Source organism: Trichophyton verrucosum (assembly GCF_000151505.1).
Source record: "Trichophyton verrucosum HKI 0517 chromosome Unknown contig00295_1.f1.exp, whole genome shotgun sequence".
NCBI classification, from domain to species: domain Eukaryota; kingdom Fungi; phylum Ascomycota; class Eurotiomycetes; order Onygenales; family Arthrodermataceae; genus Trichophyton; species Trichophyton verrucosum.
The window spans coordinates 138,955-157,609 of record NW_003315454.1 but is presented as its reverse complement, the minus strand read 5'-3'; the positions used below and the strand labels follow the sequence as shown (position 1 = coordinate 157,609).

At 47.7% G+C, this 18,655-nt stretch overlaps 6 protein-coding genes across 6 annotated transcripts; 3 read left to right on the top strand and 3 right to left on the bottom strand.

The window, feature by feature from the left end:
- Positions 1–532: 532 nt before the first annotated feature.
- Positions 533–3,710, bottom strand: TRV_03564 (uncharacterized protein; the record flags this gene model as incomplete). Its single annotated transcript, XM_003022307.1, has 4 exons — positions 533–2,630; positions 2,699–3,048; positions 3,110–3,260; positions 3,352–3,710. 4 exons carry the CDS (start codon positions 3,708–3,710, stop codon positions 533–535), a joined length of 2,958 nt encoding a protein of 985 aa, XP_003022353.1.
- A 1,114-nt stretch (positions 3,711–4,824) lies between these two features.
- TRV_03563 (uncharacterized protein) lies at positions 4,825–5,710 on the bottom strand (the record flags this gene model as incomplete). The annotated part of the gene is made up of 2 exons (XM_003022306.1): positions 4,825–5,197; positions 5,277–5,710. 2 exons carry the CDS (start codon positions 5,708–5,710, stop codon positions 4,825–4,827), a joined length of 807 nt encoding a protein of 268 aa, XP_003022352.1.
- A 757-nt stretch (positions 5,711–6,467) lies between these two features.
- On the top strand, positions 6,468–8,408 carry TRV_03562 (pentatricopeptide repeat protein; the record flags this gene model as incomplete). Its single annotated transcript, XM_003022305.1, has 1 exon — positions 6,468–8,408. The coding sequence occupies one exon, from the start codon at positions 6,468–6,470 to the stop codon at positions 8,406–8,408; it is 1,941 nt and encodes a 646-aa protein (XP_003022351.1).
- A 741-nt stretch (positions 8,409–9,149) lies between these two features.
- On the top strand, positions 9,150–10,762 carry TRV_03561 (uncharacterized protein; the record flags this gene model as incomplete). The annotated part of the gene is made up of 2 exons (XM_003022304.1): positions 9,150–9,152; positions 9,218–10,762. 2 exons carry the CDS (start codon positions 9,150–9,152, stop codon positions 10,760–10,762), a joined length of 1,548 nt encoding a protein of 515 aa, XP_003022350.1.
- A 642-nt stretch (positions 10,763–11,404) lies between these two features.
- On the bottom strand, positions 11,405–12,672 carry TRV_03560 (uncharacterized protein; the record flags this gene model as incomplete). Its single annotated transcript, XM_003022303.1, has 5 exons — positions 11,405–11,428; positions 11,488–12,040; positions 12,097–12,305; positions 12,370–12,508; positions 12,620–12,672. The coding sequence occupies 5 exons, from the start codon at positions 12,670–12,672 to the stop codon at positions 11,405–11,407; spliced, it is 978 nt and encodes a 325-aa protein (XP_003022349.1).
- A 1,270-nt stretch (positions 12,673–13,942) lies between these two features.
- TRV_03559 (uncharacterized protein) lies at positions 13,943–15,225 on the top strand (the record flags this gene model as incomplete). The annotated part of the gene is made up of 3 exons (XM_003022302.1): positions 13,943–14,092; positions 14,229–14,968; positions 15,048–15,225. The coding sequence occupies 3 exons, from the start codon at positions 13,943–13,945 to the stop codon at positions 15,223–15,225; spliced, it is 1,068 nt and encodes a 355-aa protein (XP_003022348.1).
- Between the last annotated feature and the right edge of the window lie 3,430 nt (positions 15,226–18,655).

Here is an 18,655-nt window from a genome sequence, read left to right as displayed (position 1 = left end):
TTCCAGATGGCAACAAGTAACAGGAGGGGCGAAGTAAGGAGAGTATCATCAGTTTAAACATTATAATCCGTCATCATATCCATAAACATATAAAGAAAAGAAGTCAGAAACAGTACGTAAAGAGTAATAACAAAACATGAAAATGTCAACCACGTAACTCGCTGTGCAATATAACCGGGATACCCCTTTTCTCCTAAATGATAGGCCAAAAATAAATGGCAAATAATCAGTAGCGCTTGCAATCCGTTTTGTGTTTCACCATACTATCAACACCGTTCCCCCCTAAAAGAGCAAAATTGGAAAAATTCCCAAATATAACATCGGAACAGTGAATAGGACTGACAATTTTGAGAATGCTTGTTTGTCGTGGGAAATAACATGCAGGAAGAAATAAAGAAAACTAAGGATATAATATAAGTTGGTTCTATACGAGATATAGAGCTTCGAATGCTGTTTGTGGCAGCGCGGGCATCAAGACACATTTTGAAGGAGATCGTGACATAGTAACTTGAAATCTATGCGAGTATAGATTCTAGCGGCGATAAAATAATGGCGCAGAAGGGGCCATGGAAAGCAGGAGATCGGCCCGTTGAAAGACATCTCCAGCAAACATGCGATCACCAGATGTATTGGAAGTGTTTGAAGAGGTAGTCGTTGTGGGGACAGTGGCTTGTGCTGCCGGGCCAAGTGCAGCGCTCAAAGGTGTAGCTGGAACGGTGGCTGACTGCGGGGAAGATCCATTGACCAGGCCGGATTGCGATACAATTAATGTGGAAGAGTTTGAATAATGAAGATGGCCATTAGGTTGGGGTTGTGAAACAGCATTGGAGGGATTTGAGGTATGAAGCTCGGCAAGATACGACCAAGGAGAGGTATCGATCAAGCGTCCAGCTTCCCGTATTGTCTTCTGTACTATTCGAAGAGTAGCAACGATCTCGGAAGGAAGTAGACAGAACGTTTTGGCTTCTCGAATATCGAGAACTAGCTCAACAAACGTTTGGATGAATGTTTTGCAAAGATGCCAAAATTCACGTTGGTTTCGCAGATTGCCGCCAGGCTCCTTGAGTTTCATGTTGGACAGTCGGTTGTCTAATGCATCAGCAACATCTACACACGAACGACAGCGACCAAGTAATTTCCGGCATAGGTTTCGAAGATGTTGGGGAGCCCTAGATTCTTCAGCGGCTTTGAGGCACTGGGAAAACTGTTGCGCAGCCAAGGGTACAGCTTGGAGTGTAGCCTTATATGCCGACGAGAGTTGAATAAAGATTTTCTCAAATATACGATCTTCTTCAATTTCATCTAGACCGGTGACAGGATTAATCCTGTTGTTCACTGGAGTCTGGAGCAAGTTGAAGGATTCTCCTGATCGTGGGGTGTTTGCAATAGATGAGGTACCTGACGAATGCAAAAATGCATTCGATCGACTGCTTGAACGGCTTCTACCTCCAATGGTGAGCGGCGGAGCCGTTGGATGGGCCGAGTGTGATGGATGACCGGGTGGATGTGGAGTGAATGGCGGCAAGGCAGTAGGGAACGGGGCAATGGGTGGGAGATGCACAGTGGTTTCGCTTCGTAGCCGTCGAGAAGTTGGAGGCCTCTCCCTTGTCGGCGTAACAGATGGTTCTGATTCCCGCTCGGGTATAAACTTGCTCATCGGTTGGTTTGTGGTTGTGATGGATAGTTTCTTGGCCATCTTGGATCGTCGAGGTTTTGGTTTCACGTTGAAAACGGCGTAGGCATTACGAAGCTCGATCAAACTGCCGTATATCATTAGGAGGAGAGTCCGGATATATTTCGGGTCGCTCAAGGCCACAGCTTTGGCAACGTTGGCACGAAGTTGGGTCCCAACGTGAGTATAGGCAGTGATGCAAGTGGCACACTCTTGCTTGACGGACTCGGTAACTCTTTTGGCAACCTCTTTGTCCTGCAAATCTGCATCACCAATATTTTGTAATGCTTCGTTTAATTGATCAAGGTGCGTTGTCGCATTATAAAAAACTATTTCAAGGCTGCTTCGCCTGTACTCTTCTGCTTTGATAACATTGATCAAAGAGGAGATGTGAGGATGAATCTGATAAAGTGCGTAGAGCACGCTTCTTGCAGAATTGACCACTGGGTTTTTAGTGGTAGTTTTTACCCTCTGCTCGGGGAGGCTTGAAAGCCTGTGGACAAATCCGTCTTTCAGGCGCCTCCGATCCATTGGACTGCTCGGGCTCGAAGAGTTGCTGCCATCATTTGGCATGCCCCCACGTTGGGATCGAAGAAGGGAGCCATGGCTTAGGCCACGTAGATGGCTGTTACGATACGGGCGCATCTCATCGAGGGTGCCAAGATCCGTGTTTTTCCTGCTGATCAGTCCCATCCTCTTGTTGCGTGATGTTCCTGAACCAGCAATAAAGCCTTCACTGTTGCTACGGTTGCGTTCACTGACGCTTGCCAAAGTGTTTGAACGATGGATGAGTCCACTTTGACCGGATGCCATTCTGTGGTGTGATCTTGTGGGTATCGGTGGTGGTCTTGATAATGAGGGAGATCTGGAGCCAGACGTAGAGTCTGTTCCGTTAGACCTGGGTATCACTGGAAAGCGGTTGCCTCTCTTTGGTGGTCTGGGTGGTTCGGTTGTTTCACTGAGTGTATTTGTTATTAAAGAAGGACCTCATGGGTGTGAGCTCAACAAAAATGAATATAAACTTACCTTTGGTCATGGTATTCAGGTTCAGGGGATGCCGCAGCTCGTCTGCTTTTCAAAAATCTCTTTAGTTCCGTGGTAATTGCACTGTCTTTTTCATTATCCGCCATCTCAAGATGGTTGACATCCGCTTCCCTGAGTTCCAGAACGGCTTTCAAGGAACTATTAAGTGGGTTTCCGGAAACCTTGATAACCTGTAATTTACTCATGTCCGCGAGTTGGCTGGGGAGGTCTTCCAAGAAATTCTGCATTATAGAGAAAACACGCAATGAAGACAAATTGCGGACTTCCTCAGGCAGTTTCGTGATTTTGTTCCGACTTAGGTCGAGGATTTCCAGGAACGTGAGACTGTAAACCTAGGAAATGTCAGTACTTGGAGGTGGCTAAAGAAAAAGTAAAGAAAATTGTAGGACGTACCACTCGCGGGAACTCTGTGAAATTATTTGCTCGGATATTGAGGTATCGAAGGTGAATACATTCCGAGAAACGGCTTGGAATGCGGTCAATGTGATTATTCGAGAGTGATAACCTGAAAAATATATATATTTTTTCTTTTGTTAACAATCTGCTACTTATGCAACCGGAACATAGCATAGCGGGTAGAGACAGAAAACCCATCCCGTAACGGCCCGATATCTCAACTGAATAAGTAGACTTACCTGGCGACTTCATCCTTTATGATATTGACCACCGCTTCTGGGACACGAGCAATGTTCGCGTGGCCCAGGTCAATTGTAAGTTTTGGCCGAACAACACCTTCTACAGCCTCACTTCCAGCTAATGAGCGTTTTGTGTCCTGGATCCCGCTATCCACGGCTCTCTGGGCAAGCTCTATTATCAAGTCTTCGGCCAGGAGCTTTGAGGGCGCTGGTTTATGAGGCCTTGTAGAGACTTCGTCACGACTGGAGTTGCCATTATTTGGGGAGCCTGTTCTGGCATATGTCGGTTCCTTTATTTCGTTTGATGTATCTGTCCTATGAGGCCGATGCGGCCGCACTGTGTCATCCATTCGACTCATTGTATATTGATAAGGTACGAAGGGGAGGGAATTCCCCGTTGGCCAGAAACTGGCAATTCACGGGAATGTAAAAGCCGTATCCAGGGATTTTAAAAAGCGATTTTAATGTATATTGAATTCCACCAGGAATCGCGAGGGCCGACTAGAATGAAACATCGTTTAATAGCCTTCCAGTATTGTTCTTTGAGTGTGTTGCACGCTGCTCCGGGTAGCCACTCTCTATTTCGGCGAATTGAGCTCGAGAATGGGGATTCCGCCGTTCTCTTGCTTTCGGGAGGGGAGAGGCGGGTATAGGTATACGAGACCGACCGCGAGAACTTCGCTCTGGAGCTTTTCAAGGGCGGGAATTCGGAGGCGCTGGTGGGCGTAGTGGGAGATGGCCAGGCTCGTATGACCATTCGCCAGAAAGGGAGTCGGATGGCGGGCTTGATCAGCGTCTCCCGTCGTGCTGGCCGGCTCCAGACCGTTTTATCCACGGCACAAGCAAGCTTTTAAACTGCCCTCGAGGCCGTCTGGGCTGCTTTGGCTGCTCCTGTGGTTTCTTGTCATCAATGTCGCCGCCGTCGTTCTCTTTGGCGCAAGATGAAACGTACACATCACGTGAGGGATGAACAGCGTTCGAGGTGTTGGTTATTTTTGGGAGAAACGAAGCAGGAGACAACAAGCCGGGGTCCAACAGTCAACTGCGAGGCCTCTGCCCTTTTTCTTTTTCCTTCTCGCGCCGAAGAACGGTCCTTTTTACGCGAGCTGGTGAGACGAAACTGATGTTGTCCTGCGTCTGTTTGAGGACGTCGAGAACTCTACGATGTGGGGGAAGTTCCCCGGCGAGGAGAGAGCCGACAAAAGATAGCGAGAGGGTTGCCAGCTCTAGTCCGCTTAGCCGTGACAATGAAACTAGATGCGGTTTCAATAACGGTGGAGCGAAGATATAGTTGAAACTACAGACGAGTTCGGGGATACGGGGGATTGATGTGGCAGTTGCTTGGGGGGTTCAGGAAATGTCGGAAACAAAAGGAAGATGGCGAGCCCGAGGTAAAAAGTACAGATGATAATATACAAAGCCGTATCCGACCGCCGTCTATCGTACCCGTATCATATATCTAGCTATTCCCTATTAAAGCGGTTTGATGGATTCCAGTAACTTGGATTCTGGAGCACTCAGGTCATTGCCGGCCATGGATGATTCAGCCTCTGCCTCTGTAATCTCTGTGCCAGCGAAAGCTGCCCTGCTGCTCTGTTGCAGCACAATCTCAGTCTCTGCCCACTTCTTCCAGCGGTCGTACTCTTGGTTCTCAAGCTCCATTCCAATAGTGTTTTCGTCTAAGCCGAAGTATGCACCGGTTGCTCTGGCCTCCTCTTGAGCAATTCTTCTTTCGACGTCCTCCTGGAGTCGAAGTTTGTAAAATTCACGGCGAGCAATATCGTAAGCTTGCTCCTTGGTGATATCTGGTACCGTATTGAGAAGATGCAACTGTCTCTGAACAACACTGCAAGTTTATAGTGTGGTTAGTCGACGATGGAAAACACTGTCCTGTAGAGCTGAAGAGCTTAAGGGTAAATAAATACCTTTCTCCATCCACACGTTTCCTATTCTGTTGCAGGCTATCCCAGTTATACCGCATGTGGTCCTTTCCGTCGCTCTCCAGTACCACTCTCGGCCGCGCAAGTTCCCATGGGTGGTCACGATAAAATTCTCTTCGTAGCTGGTCTTCCTCGAACTCCATTTTTACCGGTTGGAACATGCGACTGGGCTTCTTAGACTTTGTACGGCGGGTAGGGCGAGTTTCGATGACGCTCCGGGGCTCCGTCTTTCCAGGTAGCGTCTTCATTCTTTCTCTGGTAAGAGGATGCTGTTGTGGTAGGTTTCGCACCAACACGCTCGATGGCGGGATTCTCTCCATAATATCGATCCAGCATGGTAGCTTTGGGGTTTTGCCTGCCTTTTGCTGTGCAATGGCCGTTCTCCGGACCTGGAGAGCCGTGAAGTTGAGCTTTCCCATGGCTGCCGGTGTGCTTGGAGGAAGAGTCTCAACAGACAAACAGGCGCACTCGAAGGGCACCAAACTGTTCAATTGAGAGAAACTCGCCCTTTTCACATAGATAGAACAGATGAAACACAGTGGAAGGCTCCGGGAAACTCCAGCGCTGCAACTGTAGATATCGGGCTGGAACGGTTTGGTTCTCCTGCTGGTGAGAAATTTGCGAGGAACTCTCAAAAGGCCTTGTTCGGCCAATCAGCGTTCAGGCCTCTTCGGTGTAAGCAAAAATTGAATATCCAATTCCACGCCGTTCAAATACAAATGCTGAATCAATCTTTCACATCCTCCCTTGATATCCCTTGTCTTCGGCAGGAAACTCTTGTTTTCTCCTCTCCTTTTCACTTGCTTCTGTTTTCTCTACTTCTCCTATTGGCAGAACAGGCGCTACAATATCCGATATTCGACTCTACCTGCGCATAGCTTCCATACCCGCAGCACTTGGATTCAATGACACCATGTCAGCTATCTCATGTCTCTGTATAGAAGCTTGGAAGGGCCAGCAGGCGCCCAGAATATCATTAACGCGGGCCGCAGTCGCCTGCGAACTAATATTTTGAGATCCTCGCAAGTAAATCGCCCCGAAATGATGCGGCGGCCGCTGTCGACTCTTCCTGTATGGACCAACAACATTCTTGTTACAGAAAGTTTTATAAGGTGCCTGGTTGCAGCGGGATTCTGCAAAAGGCATGCACCCTACAGAAGCACGTCGTCAACCCGGATGCCTCGGCCGTTTCTCCCCCCGACAGCCATCAGGCTACAGACTACCCTGAACAGCGCCTTATGTACAGAGTCAACCGATCATAGAAGCGAATACAATGACACGCCGCATCCCGAAACAGATGGGCAGCGAAATATCAAGCGAAAACGGCCGAAATATATACGAGAAGGCGACTATCGCTCAGACAAGAGGAGCCCTGCGGTGATAGTTAAGGGGCCTAAACACGGTCTACAGTCAAAGGGCACGCTTCCACAAGAGTTTAACGTGGATGATTTAACCTACAACAGGGCAAAACACGCTAATACTGAGGAGTCAAAGTTGCTTTTTGGGTTATACCTGGGTGTCCTTGGGAAAGCCGAAGGAACGACAAGTCTAAAGGTTGTGCTATCAAACCCACAGAGGGAGGTTTTGGTGCCATCTCGGCCCTGCAAACAAGCCGGGAATGATGATCTAGACGCCAATGGGGTTTCTCACCTTATCTCTCTTCTCAACCAAGAAGACTGTGGTGACCAAGAGCTTTTCGCAGCTTACAGACGGATCCCTTCACCAGGAGTTTCCTATCTTAGCTCAAAGACAAGGGGTAAACTATTGCATCGATTTGCGAAACCTGAACGTAAGGGTCGAACGGGCGTTTTCTATTACCTTACTTTGGTTGATGATATGTGTGATGCCTCCCTTGAAATGTCTCCATCTCTCTGGACTGCAGCAATCCATCTCGCAGGAAAATCTGCATCTACTGTGAAACGGGAGGATCTTGACGCTGCTATTGGCGTATGGCGGAGAATGGAGCATGAAGGCAATATATCGAGCTCCAGTGTTGCCTTCAACATTCTCTTTGACCTGGCCATAAAGTCCGGGCAGTTCCGCGTAGCGGAAAGGATTATAGCGGATATGAAGAAGCGAAAAGCCAAGTTCTCCCGGTTTGGCAGGGTTGCGCAAATATTCTTCAATGGCTTAAAGGGGAACGCCCGAGGGGTCCGTCGAGCATACGATGATTTCATCAAAGCCGGTGAAGTTGTGGACACCGTGGTTTTGAACTGCGTGATTGCGTCGCTCATTCGCTCCGGGGAAGCTAAGCTTGCCGAAATCATGTATGAAAGGATGAAGGAAGCCCACGAGAGACTCAAAAAGAATACATCCGAGAAGGCTGTCATGTATCCACTGCCATCTCAAGACTACTCTGCATATCGTAAAGCCAGTAAACGGCTTGGGAGGGTTCTTGGAATGACTTCTTATCTCCATGACAAGCTCCCAGATCATCACCGGGCGCTTCAAGCCGCTATGCCTTTGACACCAGATGCAAAGACTTTTCACATTCTTCTTTCCTACCACGCACATGTTACGGGTGATTTGGGCCGTTTTCTATCTCTTTTGAGTGAGATGGAAGGCACTTTGTCAATTCCCTCTCACGGTATGGTCTATATCCTGTTGTTTCAGGGGTTTGCCATCCATGGTTCAAAGAAGAACACCAGATGGACGTACCCTTGCCTACAGCGTGCCTGGCTCTCCTTCCTTCGTGCCGTGCGTGATTACGATGCGTCTATTCAGACAAAACCACGCACTGTAAACAGAAAGGCCAGATTCGCCTGGTCGACTGAAACATCCTTCGTTGAAGGCAAAGAACATGAAACCGAAGCAACCGCGGAGGAAGTGGAAGAAGCAGAAGAGGAATTCAAGGAAGAGGCAAATAGAATATTCCACGGGACGTTTAATGACGCTCGCGAAGAACTCGAGGACGAGTGGAAATACGAAAATAGCGTTTATCTGGGGCGAACGGTCATCATTGCATGCCTCCGCGCCTTCTTTACCTGTGGTGGAAGGTCTGCTGTTCTTGGAGTATGGGAACAGATTGATCAATTATGGCAAGGAAATTTGAAACAGAGAGATATTGATGCAGTGCGGGCAGTTCTCCGAGAACTCGTGCCGCCCCGATGTCACTGAATGAATTTTTTTTTACTATGGTTCCTATTCTCCTACTCATCTAGGAAGATATTGTCTAGATACCCCATTCTACCATGTTGTACAGTATGTATTATCCATTAGCGCCTAATGAGCCGTTTCGTTATATACCAAACACCCAGAGAATTGTATATATTATCGCATCACGCCTATCAAGTTCAAATTAGCCGCGCGCTTATAACTAATAATTGGAGTTCCACCAATGGTTCCAATCCATCCATTAATTCAATATCACGTGAAATCTCGAGGTAATTAGTTACTAACCTAAACTGGATAACTGATCAGAGAGTTTGTCGCGTTAAGTTAAAGGGATCATTTATTCAGGTAAACTATTTCGGGCAGGATATCAAACTTAGAGCTACAGCAATTCAGATGCTATGGCAGCGGGATGAGTCGCCAGCCTATTGATATCGACTTCACGCTCCGTCGAGTCTTCGGGAAAAAGTCGTTTAGGCAAGTAGAGAGTACTTCATGATGTTATATGAATACCAATTCTGACCTACTCCCAGGCCCCTTCAACGCGAAGTTATTCAGGCTGCCATCGAAGGACATGATGTATTTCTTCAGGCAGCAACGTCTTTTGGCAAAAGCCTGTGTTTCCAACTACCAGCGGTAGTTGCTCATGGAGGTTAGCTAACTCCCCAGCTTCCAGATTATCGTCTAGGTAGGGTAGCTAAGAGGGCATTTAAAGTCACTGTTGTGGTTTCACCGCTCTTATCGTTGATGGTACGTTGTATTAAACAGATCTGCGGATAATCCTAGGCAAATATCTTATCTCTAATGCTACCTAGGTGGACCAAGTTGCGAGTCTTGAGGCTAGAGCCATACCAGTCGCAACTATTAATTCTACAACCCCAGGATCCAAACGCAAGGAGATCCTCGCGGACATTCTGTCAGGACATCCAGTGACTCGCCTTTTATATGTTACCCCAGAATTTTGTCAGACTGAAACATTCAGGCGAAGTATTTCAACGGTACATCAACAAGGAGAGCTCACAAGAGTTGCAATTGATGAGGCTCATTGTGTTAGCGAATGGGGTCATGACTTTCGACCTGCATATAAGGCCCTTTCCTGGTTCAGGCGAGAACTAAAGGACCCTATCGTACCCATGACTGCTCTAACAGCTACTGCAACAGCTCGTGTTCGTCATGACATATTTAACCTTCTTGGGCTGGATACAAGCACTTTAAAGAAATTTAGTACATCATCGGCCAGACCAAACATTCACTATGAAGTGAAATATCTCCCAGAATGTGCCTATGATCTGACGGTACCAGAAGATAACCAAATAGACCACCTTATATCCTGGCTAAAAGGAATACATCATCGTCGTCTGTCCCGGCTATCACGGCTAACCAATGATGCACAGGGTGAAATGAATGCAAGTCCTCTGGTTCCTCCTCCAATGTATGGGATCATATATGTGCCACTGAGAGCACTGTGCTGTGCTATCTCCAGCATTCTAAGCTCATACTCGAGTTTCAATATAAAAGCTGTTTCTTACCATGCTGGCCTTGCACCTACAGAAAGGGAGAGGATCCAAGCAATGTGGGCGGCACCTCATAAGAATGCAACACCACCTAAAAATCCAGCCAAGATAGCCGATACACGAAATCAGAAATCTACACCCCCGGCTTTCTACATTATTGTTGCGACGAACGCATTCGGAATGGGCATAGATAATCCTAACGTGCGCTTTGTTGTACACTGGACTCCGCCGCGTACCTTCGAAAGCTTTGTGCAAGAATCTGGGCGTGCTGGTAGGGATGGCTGTGCGGCCATTTCTCTAGTCTACTACAACCCGTCTGAATGTGTCAGAATAATCGACCGTATCCGCCAAACGGGAGACTTCGCGAACGAAACAGTCCGGTTGACAAGTAAAAGGACGTTTGAACACCTCACCGCTGCCGAACTCAAAGCCCAGGAAGAAGCAAAAGCTCAAAATACAGAAGCTATTCTAAGAAGTTTTGCAAAAGTTGTTAAATATTGTGAAACAACGGATCGGTGCAGACATGCTATGATTCGAGAGTTTTCAGATGACCTTGAATTGGAGCTTGCTCGGAATAGACCCGAGCTATCGTCTCAAATTGCATGCAGGTCATCTGAGTCAAAGCCAAAGAGCCTTGCTGTGTGCGACTATGCATGCGACCACTGCAAAGAGGGTAGTGTTGTTTTGGCACAGAGGAAAAAGGCCGAGTTGAAAAGCGCCAACCAGCTATGCGAGAATGAAGAAGGGGAAGACGCCGTCTACACCAAGATGAATCTATTGCATTTTATGGAATCGTACCTGGCCAGACGCGAGACTAACTACCTGGTCGATATGTTCCCATGGTAACTTGGAGTTATTTCATTCTTCTTTGCGTAGGAGGCGGCTATTTGCAACTTCCCTTCTAGAACATGACCTTGGAGCACACAAGGCACATTACTCTGATCTGTATAAAATATATTATAGGGAACAAGCCTTGGGAATGTGGGACAGTTAAGGACGGTCAATAAGTAAAAATATATCGGAATCTACGTATACTATTTGTACACTTTCTCAGTTTTATATACCTGCGTTCCTGGCTTGCTTTTTAGGTCTGCTTTCTCTCTTTGAATATACTATCTATAACTTATGTGCTAAGGGCAGCGAACTTAGAAGTTTAATAGAGAAAGGTATAAGCAACCCCTTCCATACTGAGTAAACACATCATATACTAAGAACCAGGACGAGTATTAGATTTACCGTACCAAGACATGGGCCCATCCGTTGCGAGGTGGCAAGAGTTGAGTATTGTTATATATTTATTTGAATATTAAACCTTTTGCTTAAAAGAAATCGCAAAACAAAAGCTGGCTTCGAAAGGTGGCCTGCTGTCCAAATGAAACTTGGAATATTGTTTGCATTCTGACATTTCATATTATCCCAAAGGTGCAATAATCAATTTTATTAGACTTTAGTAGATTCTTGACACCTATCTAGAATGAAGCAAGGCAGCTAGAGACCTGGTGGCGGTGGGACCTAGAAGGTAGCATTAGCGAGTAAGTTCACATCAATCAAAATCGCTGAACAAAACTTACTGAATTATACCCGCCAGAAGGAGGCGGTGGTGGAGGAGGGGGTGTTTCTGATGAAGGCGGAGGTGGAGGGGGTGGGGGCGCGGCGGACTCAGGAGGTGGTGGAGGCGCAGTAGATCCAGCCTGTTGTTGTTGCTGTTGCTGCTGTTGTGCAGCTTGTTGGTAATATTGATAATAAGCAACATAATTTTGATATCCTCCATACGCAGCATAGGGGTCTTGACCGCCATAGTATTGGGCATCCTGAGAACTATAATCCGGCTGAGCGCCACCTGCAGGTGGAGCAGGCGTTGCTCCAGGGCCAGACTGCGGAGTCATCCCCGATGGTGTTTGAGGAGAAGAATGATTGTTATATCCTCCGCCGCCATGATGACCGCCTCCAGAGGAGTAGCCCATACCATATTGATGGCGATCGCGATGACCGTAGCCTCCACCACCGTGGTAGCCTCGTTGTGGTGGTGGATTTTCTTTGAATTTCTCATACTGTTCCTTGACATTGCTGAGTAAATCCTCACACAGGGCTTTGGCATTTTGGACTTCATTAGGGTCGGGTCCGCTAAGAAGATGTCAGAACAAGAACAATGGGATGATAAAGACCGTTAGCAAACTCACGCAACATGCAAATACATTGGTTCATCACTTTCTTGGTTAGTGCCATGTTCCTTGAATCCCGATCCGCGGCCCTTGATCTGGACACGGCAGTGAGTTTTCTGCTGGATGTGCTTCACGTATTGACCTCCCTGGCCAACAACTTGCGCGCGCAAATTAAAGCCAGGGATGGGTTCCAGGTCGATTGGAATGCGTTCTTCGGGCCATTTTGGCTACATACCATTGTTAGCGTTTGAGTTGGGAGAGTAAAATTAGCTACAATAGCATCCAACTTACCCGACCAAATTCATCCCTCTCAACGCGCTCTGGTGGCTCCCTTCGGCGGAATCTTCGTTCATCAACCAGAGCGGGGAGCTCCTGCTTCATGAGCTCCTCAATTTTTTTGATAGCTTTATCCAGGCCCTCTCTTGTTCTACTAGTAACATGCAAGTAAAGTGGCGGATTCTAACAAAGTAATGTTAGATTTTGGTCATATATAAAATGTTAAGTGGAAGCAGAAACAGGGGGTATACTATTGAGGACTTACCGAAGGGGTTGCCATGCTTTTGTCCGGAAGATAGTTTCCTCTAGTGGTGACATCTTTTTCAAAAATAATGAGCATATTCTCTTAACCAACAAGTTTGTTTCTAGAATGCAAAACGGGGTGGGAGGAGAACTGTCGTACCGGCGCCAGTTTCTTCTTTAATCTAAATCACGCAGCGGAGGTCAGCAGATGCAAAATAGCGGGAGTTAGGTGCTATGAAGAATTGTGGGTAAGCTTCATCCATCATCACAAAAGTTGACGCAACGACGTGCTGATCAAAGATCAATCATGATAGAAAGTGAGAATACATCCCCCAGCGAGTAGCTGGTAATGCCCCGCCCCATACTTGGAGTTAGTTCCAGGGGAATAATATCTCGAGCCACACAAGAGCCTGGGAATATCAGCGGATATATTGTAGAGATATTTACCATCTTTTGAGTAGTGCTTTTCGTAATAGTATATCGGTTTCGGAGATCGTTGACTTCGATGTCTTTAATGTAATCGCCATCTGCCATGTATACTTCACCATTTATATGAGCAACCGAGGACGATGCCTTTGTAGAAGGGCTGGAAACCTAAGCCAACAGTCAGCCAAATAGGAGATGCAAGGGTACTACTGCTTGAACATACCGAGCGTCCTGGCGGAGTGGAGGATGGCTGATAGCCCTGCCTTGCTTGTATCTGCTCCTTTATTCTGGCGGCCGCGGCAGCTGTCGAATCACAAGCATGATGGTTAGCTATCCAGCCTTCAATCCATCATATATATCTCATGTAGCAAACGGGGTCAATATCAGATCGAACTCACCAGCGGCGGCCGCCGGGTCCGAGGGAGTGGCGGGCTTGCTCGCATCCTCTGAGCCCGGGCTGGATCGACGGTTTATCGGGCTACGATCCCGCACCGGCTCTGAAGCTCGAGAAGACGGCGAGCGCGAGCGTCTATCAAATCGAGACTGGCGTTTTGGTTCAGGCTCAGTTTGGTCAAACCGAGAGCGTTTAGTTCGCCTGTCACTATCCGACATTCTGGCTGTTTCGACGATCAGAGCTGGGCAAAAGGTATAAATGGACCAATAGGTTGCAAGCGAAGCTCTTTTTCTCTCCTGCGAAACGGATTTCTTCCTTCCCTCTCTCTCATCAATTCCATCTCTCGCGATCAAAGCTTGGATGTTTTTTTAGTTTAATTTTATTTTATTTTATTTTTTTTCCCCTTTGGTCGGCCGATCTGATTAATCATCATTATCACGTGAACGTCACATGACACTAGCGCTAGTCCTAAAATGTCCAAGCTTCTTTTCTCCGATCTCGGCTCTTAGTCATTATCACATGATCATGCTCCGGCCCAGCAAAAAGAAAAAAAAAAGAAAAGAAATAAAATGGATATTAGAACTACTGCTATTATTTATTATTACTCACAAGCTGCCTGACTCAAAGGGCGAAGCGAAGGAGATAAAAGGATCTCTCGCTCCTCCTGGAGAACGAGTGGGATTTCGCTGATCTGTCCAGCATCAACTCGATGGCCTCTAAAGCTCTCTGTCGCGGCCAATTGCGCCGGGCATGGATTGCAGGCGAGAATCCATGTCAGCGTCTGAGCTTAAAGAGCTATCATCATCACCAGAGATACCACCAACAGCAGCAGATCAGACTGTCATCCAGCTCAACCTCTGCCCTCGCATACAAGGCTCTTCACAGGCGCTCACCTCCTCCGCTGCCCGTCTCTGACACATCGCCGCAATGGTCTGCCCCCGCCGCAGTGTCCTCAATTCTTTACGAGACCCCTGTTCCGTCCACCAAGCCTCCGAAGCGCCATGTGCTCAACTGCCTTGTACAGAACGAACCTGGCGTGCTGTCTCGAATTTCCGGAATCCTAGCGGCGCGAGGCTTTAATATTGACAGTCTTGTCGTATGTAATACCGAAGTCGAGGACCTGTCAAGAATGACCATCGTGTTGCGCGGCTTGGACGGCGTTGTCGAGCAGGCCCGTCGCCAGCTGGACGACCTTGTCCCTGTCTGGGCTGTCCTGGACTACACAGACTCTGCCCTCGTCCAGCGAGAGCTGCTGTTGGCGAAGGTCAGCATCCTGGGACCTGAAGTCTTTGAGGAGCTGCTTCAGCATCACCAGGAAATGTCTACTCCCGAGAGTGATACCAATAACCCGTCCTCCGAAGAAGCTCAGCATCGAGAAATGCACAAGGTGGACGGGTCACTGTCTGAAATTGCCGACTATCATCCCAATAGACTGGCTGCCAGTGAGGCTCTTCGACATAAGCATGAGCACTTAGAGGCTATTACTCATCTGACACATCAGTTCGGAGGAAAGGTGCTGGATATTAGTACCAACAACTGCATTGTTGAGCTGTAAGCTGAGCCCTCCATTAAATTGTAGTTAGGTGGAACAAGCGAAAAACCGGTCTGATGACTAACTTTCTATCATTAGCTCCGCGAAACCCAGTCGTATCAACTCGTTCCTTAAGCTTATCTCGCATTTTGGTATCCTCGAGTCTACTCGAACTGGTCTCATGGCCCTGCCTCGTTCTCCTTTGACCTCGCCAGCTGAGGAGGTCGAAAAAGAAGCTGCCGACATTGTCGATACAAGCACCCTACCACCCGGTTAAACAACACAACCTTATGCTCAGGCTTTTATTTTACCATCCTGGTTCTGTCTTAGGTGTATGTAATATTATATCTGCCGGCGTTTCTTTTTTACCCCCTTTTTTATTGATGAGAATGTCACTGGAAACTCGCAACCAGTCGTATCTCTTAAATCTTCCCAGTCAGATCTAAAAGGTCGGGTCAGCGTGAGCTTTTGAATTATCCCATATTTCCTGGCTTCCCTGGTCACGGAGAACTTGAGCGTCGTACAACCAATTCTTATGAATATTGTGCCTACCGATTGACATATAATGAAGCAGAACACAATAAAGTCACATTCATTAAAGGACTGTTTCATATAATATACGAGGCACAATTCTAGACCGAGAACCAATGATAAGTGCAAAAGGAAAACACTGAGCGGTCTAAACTGCATGCGAGGCACACTCTGGGTATATCAAGTAGTAGGGAAAAGAGACAATGGTGTATAAATGCAAGAGGCTCAGAAAGTAATGAATGGGAAACACAGAGCAAGAAACCTGGAAAGGGCAAGCCATTGGATGTTGCGGCTGGAGGGTATGAGGAAGCCCGTCACTCTCAGGGGCTTTCATCTCAAGAAACAGCACGAAAAGAAAAGTCGTTAATCATCAAAAAACATATACAGTTGAACAGCCCAACGCGAGGCACAAACAGTCTTCACCCCCGACTGAATGGCCGTCTCTATTGTCAAGGCTGGCAGTCCGAGCAAATCCCACAATGCAGACGGGAATGCTCTTCTCCAACCTTCCTCGAGCAGTTGCAGTCCCGAGAGAAGATGGTTTCGATGGCACCGCATCGATAGTATAGCAGCTTCTTGCACATGGTTGGTAGGATATAGAGATATCTTGCTCTCTCTTGCGGCCTAGGTTCGGCTTCAGATGACGGAATATTTAGCTAGTCAGGCTAACCGATTATTGCACAGGCTCTGTTGCTCTGCTCTGGGAATATCAATGTTGAATCCCGGCTGTCTGTCTCATGGATCAGGGCCTATACGATCTGAGCCCAGGTTAGCTTTAGCCAATACACATGGCACTTATATTCTCCGAGTGAAGCCATACTTGCTAGCCCTTTGACGATCTTTCCCTTGAGATGGTTAAATCTCTTCAACTGAGTAGTCATCCAATTTCTCCTGAAAGTGAGTGCCTCAGACCAGAAGAACGGAAGAAGGAACGAAAATAAGACCAGGTCCGGTGGGCCGGGGGAGGGAGATATAGATTTATATATCTCTGCCCTGCCCGTGTACTCCATATACAACTATTTCCGTCCGTATATCTTCATATGCTGGAAAGGGCGGATCTCACCACCCAGCCAAACAGGGGGGTGGGTGGGTAGAAAAGGGGGGGGCCATGACAGCAAACGAACGCCCAAACAGCAACAAAACAGAAGACTAAGGACCAAAAATAAAAGAAAAACACGATACGATGGAGCAAGAAACGTCATGGGTCGTACGGAACGATAGCATAGCGTCAGGGAGGAAAAGAAGGCCGGTTTCTTGGGCATTAAAAATCTCACTACATCGACTAACTAACTAACTAGTAACAACACTTTGCCATCGGAGGCGAACAGATGTTAGAGATTTGCTCCACTCAACGGCATCCTTATTTTTATATCATGCATTATGCGTTTCGAGGGATCGCTGGCCGGGGATGCCGTGTTGTGACATGCAGGATACATACACGCATAACACGCAGACAGACAGACATGCTGCGTATATACGCTCAGCCCGGGCGGAGGCTAAGATTCGATAGGGGCCAGCCTTGTGCTCTCCTTTAGGCGGAGGATGCAGAAAAACGAGAGACGAGAAGACGAGGACCTTGACCATGAGCGTTGAAGGCGAGCATGGTGAGCGTCTCCATGACCTACCGGGACGGTTGAGCAGTGGATTTAGTTGAACTGCTCGGCCGCCTTTTCTTTGCTTTTTTGTTCCTTTCATACCTATTCTGATATCTTGCAATTCCGCTCTGGTGGGCATTGTAAACACGTAAGTCCGTCCCCAGTCTCCTCTGTTATCTCAAAGAATATGCGCTGACCGGAGATACAGTCCATGGCTAACTAATTATATCGGATAATCCAATATTTAGCTAGCCATCCAATCGACTGGGCGAAGTGTGTATCAAACCGTCCTCGAGCTGGCCACTGAGAGCACTCTCAACACTCCACTCTGACAGATATTAAACAGGGGACGCCTACCACAATATCGGTGAGTCCAAGGGACGGCCACCATGCGGTGAGGCGGTAGATGCAAGATACCCCGGTGCTACCTGAGCCGTGGTATCATATGGGCGGGACAGCAGGGACTGGAGGGGGTTTCAATATCCTGTCGAACTGCCTGCGGTAATCAGTCAATAACTAGCTGTTGTTATTCTGCTTGCAGCCGTCTGGTGACTTGCATGCTGCGTATCTATGCCAAACACGCGGTGCAACTACTCCGTAGAGAGAGCATGCCGGATTGATGAATCTAAGAATAGGTTCTCCTCGTTTATGTATGTACAACATGCCATGCAGCTTCTGTGGTATTCTATTACCACATAAAGGCTTCAACACTAATCGTTTGATGAGATATCAGTTAACTAATGGTCACTCGACAGACCTTCATGAAACTCAGGCAAGACTTCCCGGAAGCATCCGCCCAAGGCTGAGGAGTCAGCACACCTCCGAGCCTCTTTTTTGAGGGCCCCGGATGCTATGTTTTCTCGATCAATTGGACAACACCAGAGACATACTTACTGGCGGGGTCGATATACTCGTATTCTCGCGTGGAAAAACGTACAATTGGGATGATGTGGCTTGCCAATTTGCGGCGAAATGCACAATGACATCAACCGTGTTTGAGGCTAATTACGAGAGCAGCCATCGTGCTTATTCCAACATGTGATGTGCAGCCGCTGCAGGCGAAGGATGGAGGAGCAGTTCGCGCATATTCGCTTGCCCGGTAGTTAGCTCCTTGTGTCCGCTGTAGGGAGTACGTGTGAAAGTTGCTGAAGCAGCAGGCAGACATGAAAGCCGATAACTAACAAGTTAACCACCACTCGCTAGCTCGCTCAGATCGCCAGCTGCAGCCGAATTTCCTGCTCACTGATTCGACCCACGTATGCGGCATCCAGCATATGCACGATCTGGTCAGCCTCTGGGGGAAGAGGCCAAGCTTGCAAGATACCCTTCCATATTCCCGGCTCCGGCTTGGACAAAGGACAGCGGAAGTATCAGGCTGTATTGCGCTGGATGTCTGGATTGATGCCTAAGGAGGGCCCGGGGTTGTTGCCAGCAGCTGACAACGCCCTTTTTCTTTGCCGACTTGGGAGTCTCCTCGTCGTGTGCGTTCATTCATGCAGCTTTTCACTGGCTGTTGCTTCGACCCCCCTTCATACATATGCGCCTTTCCTTCAGTCGTGTTCAATACCCCGCCGGTAACGA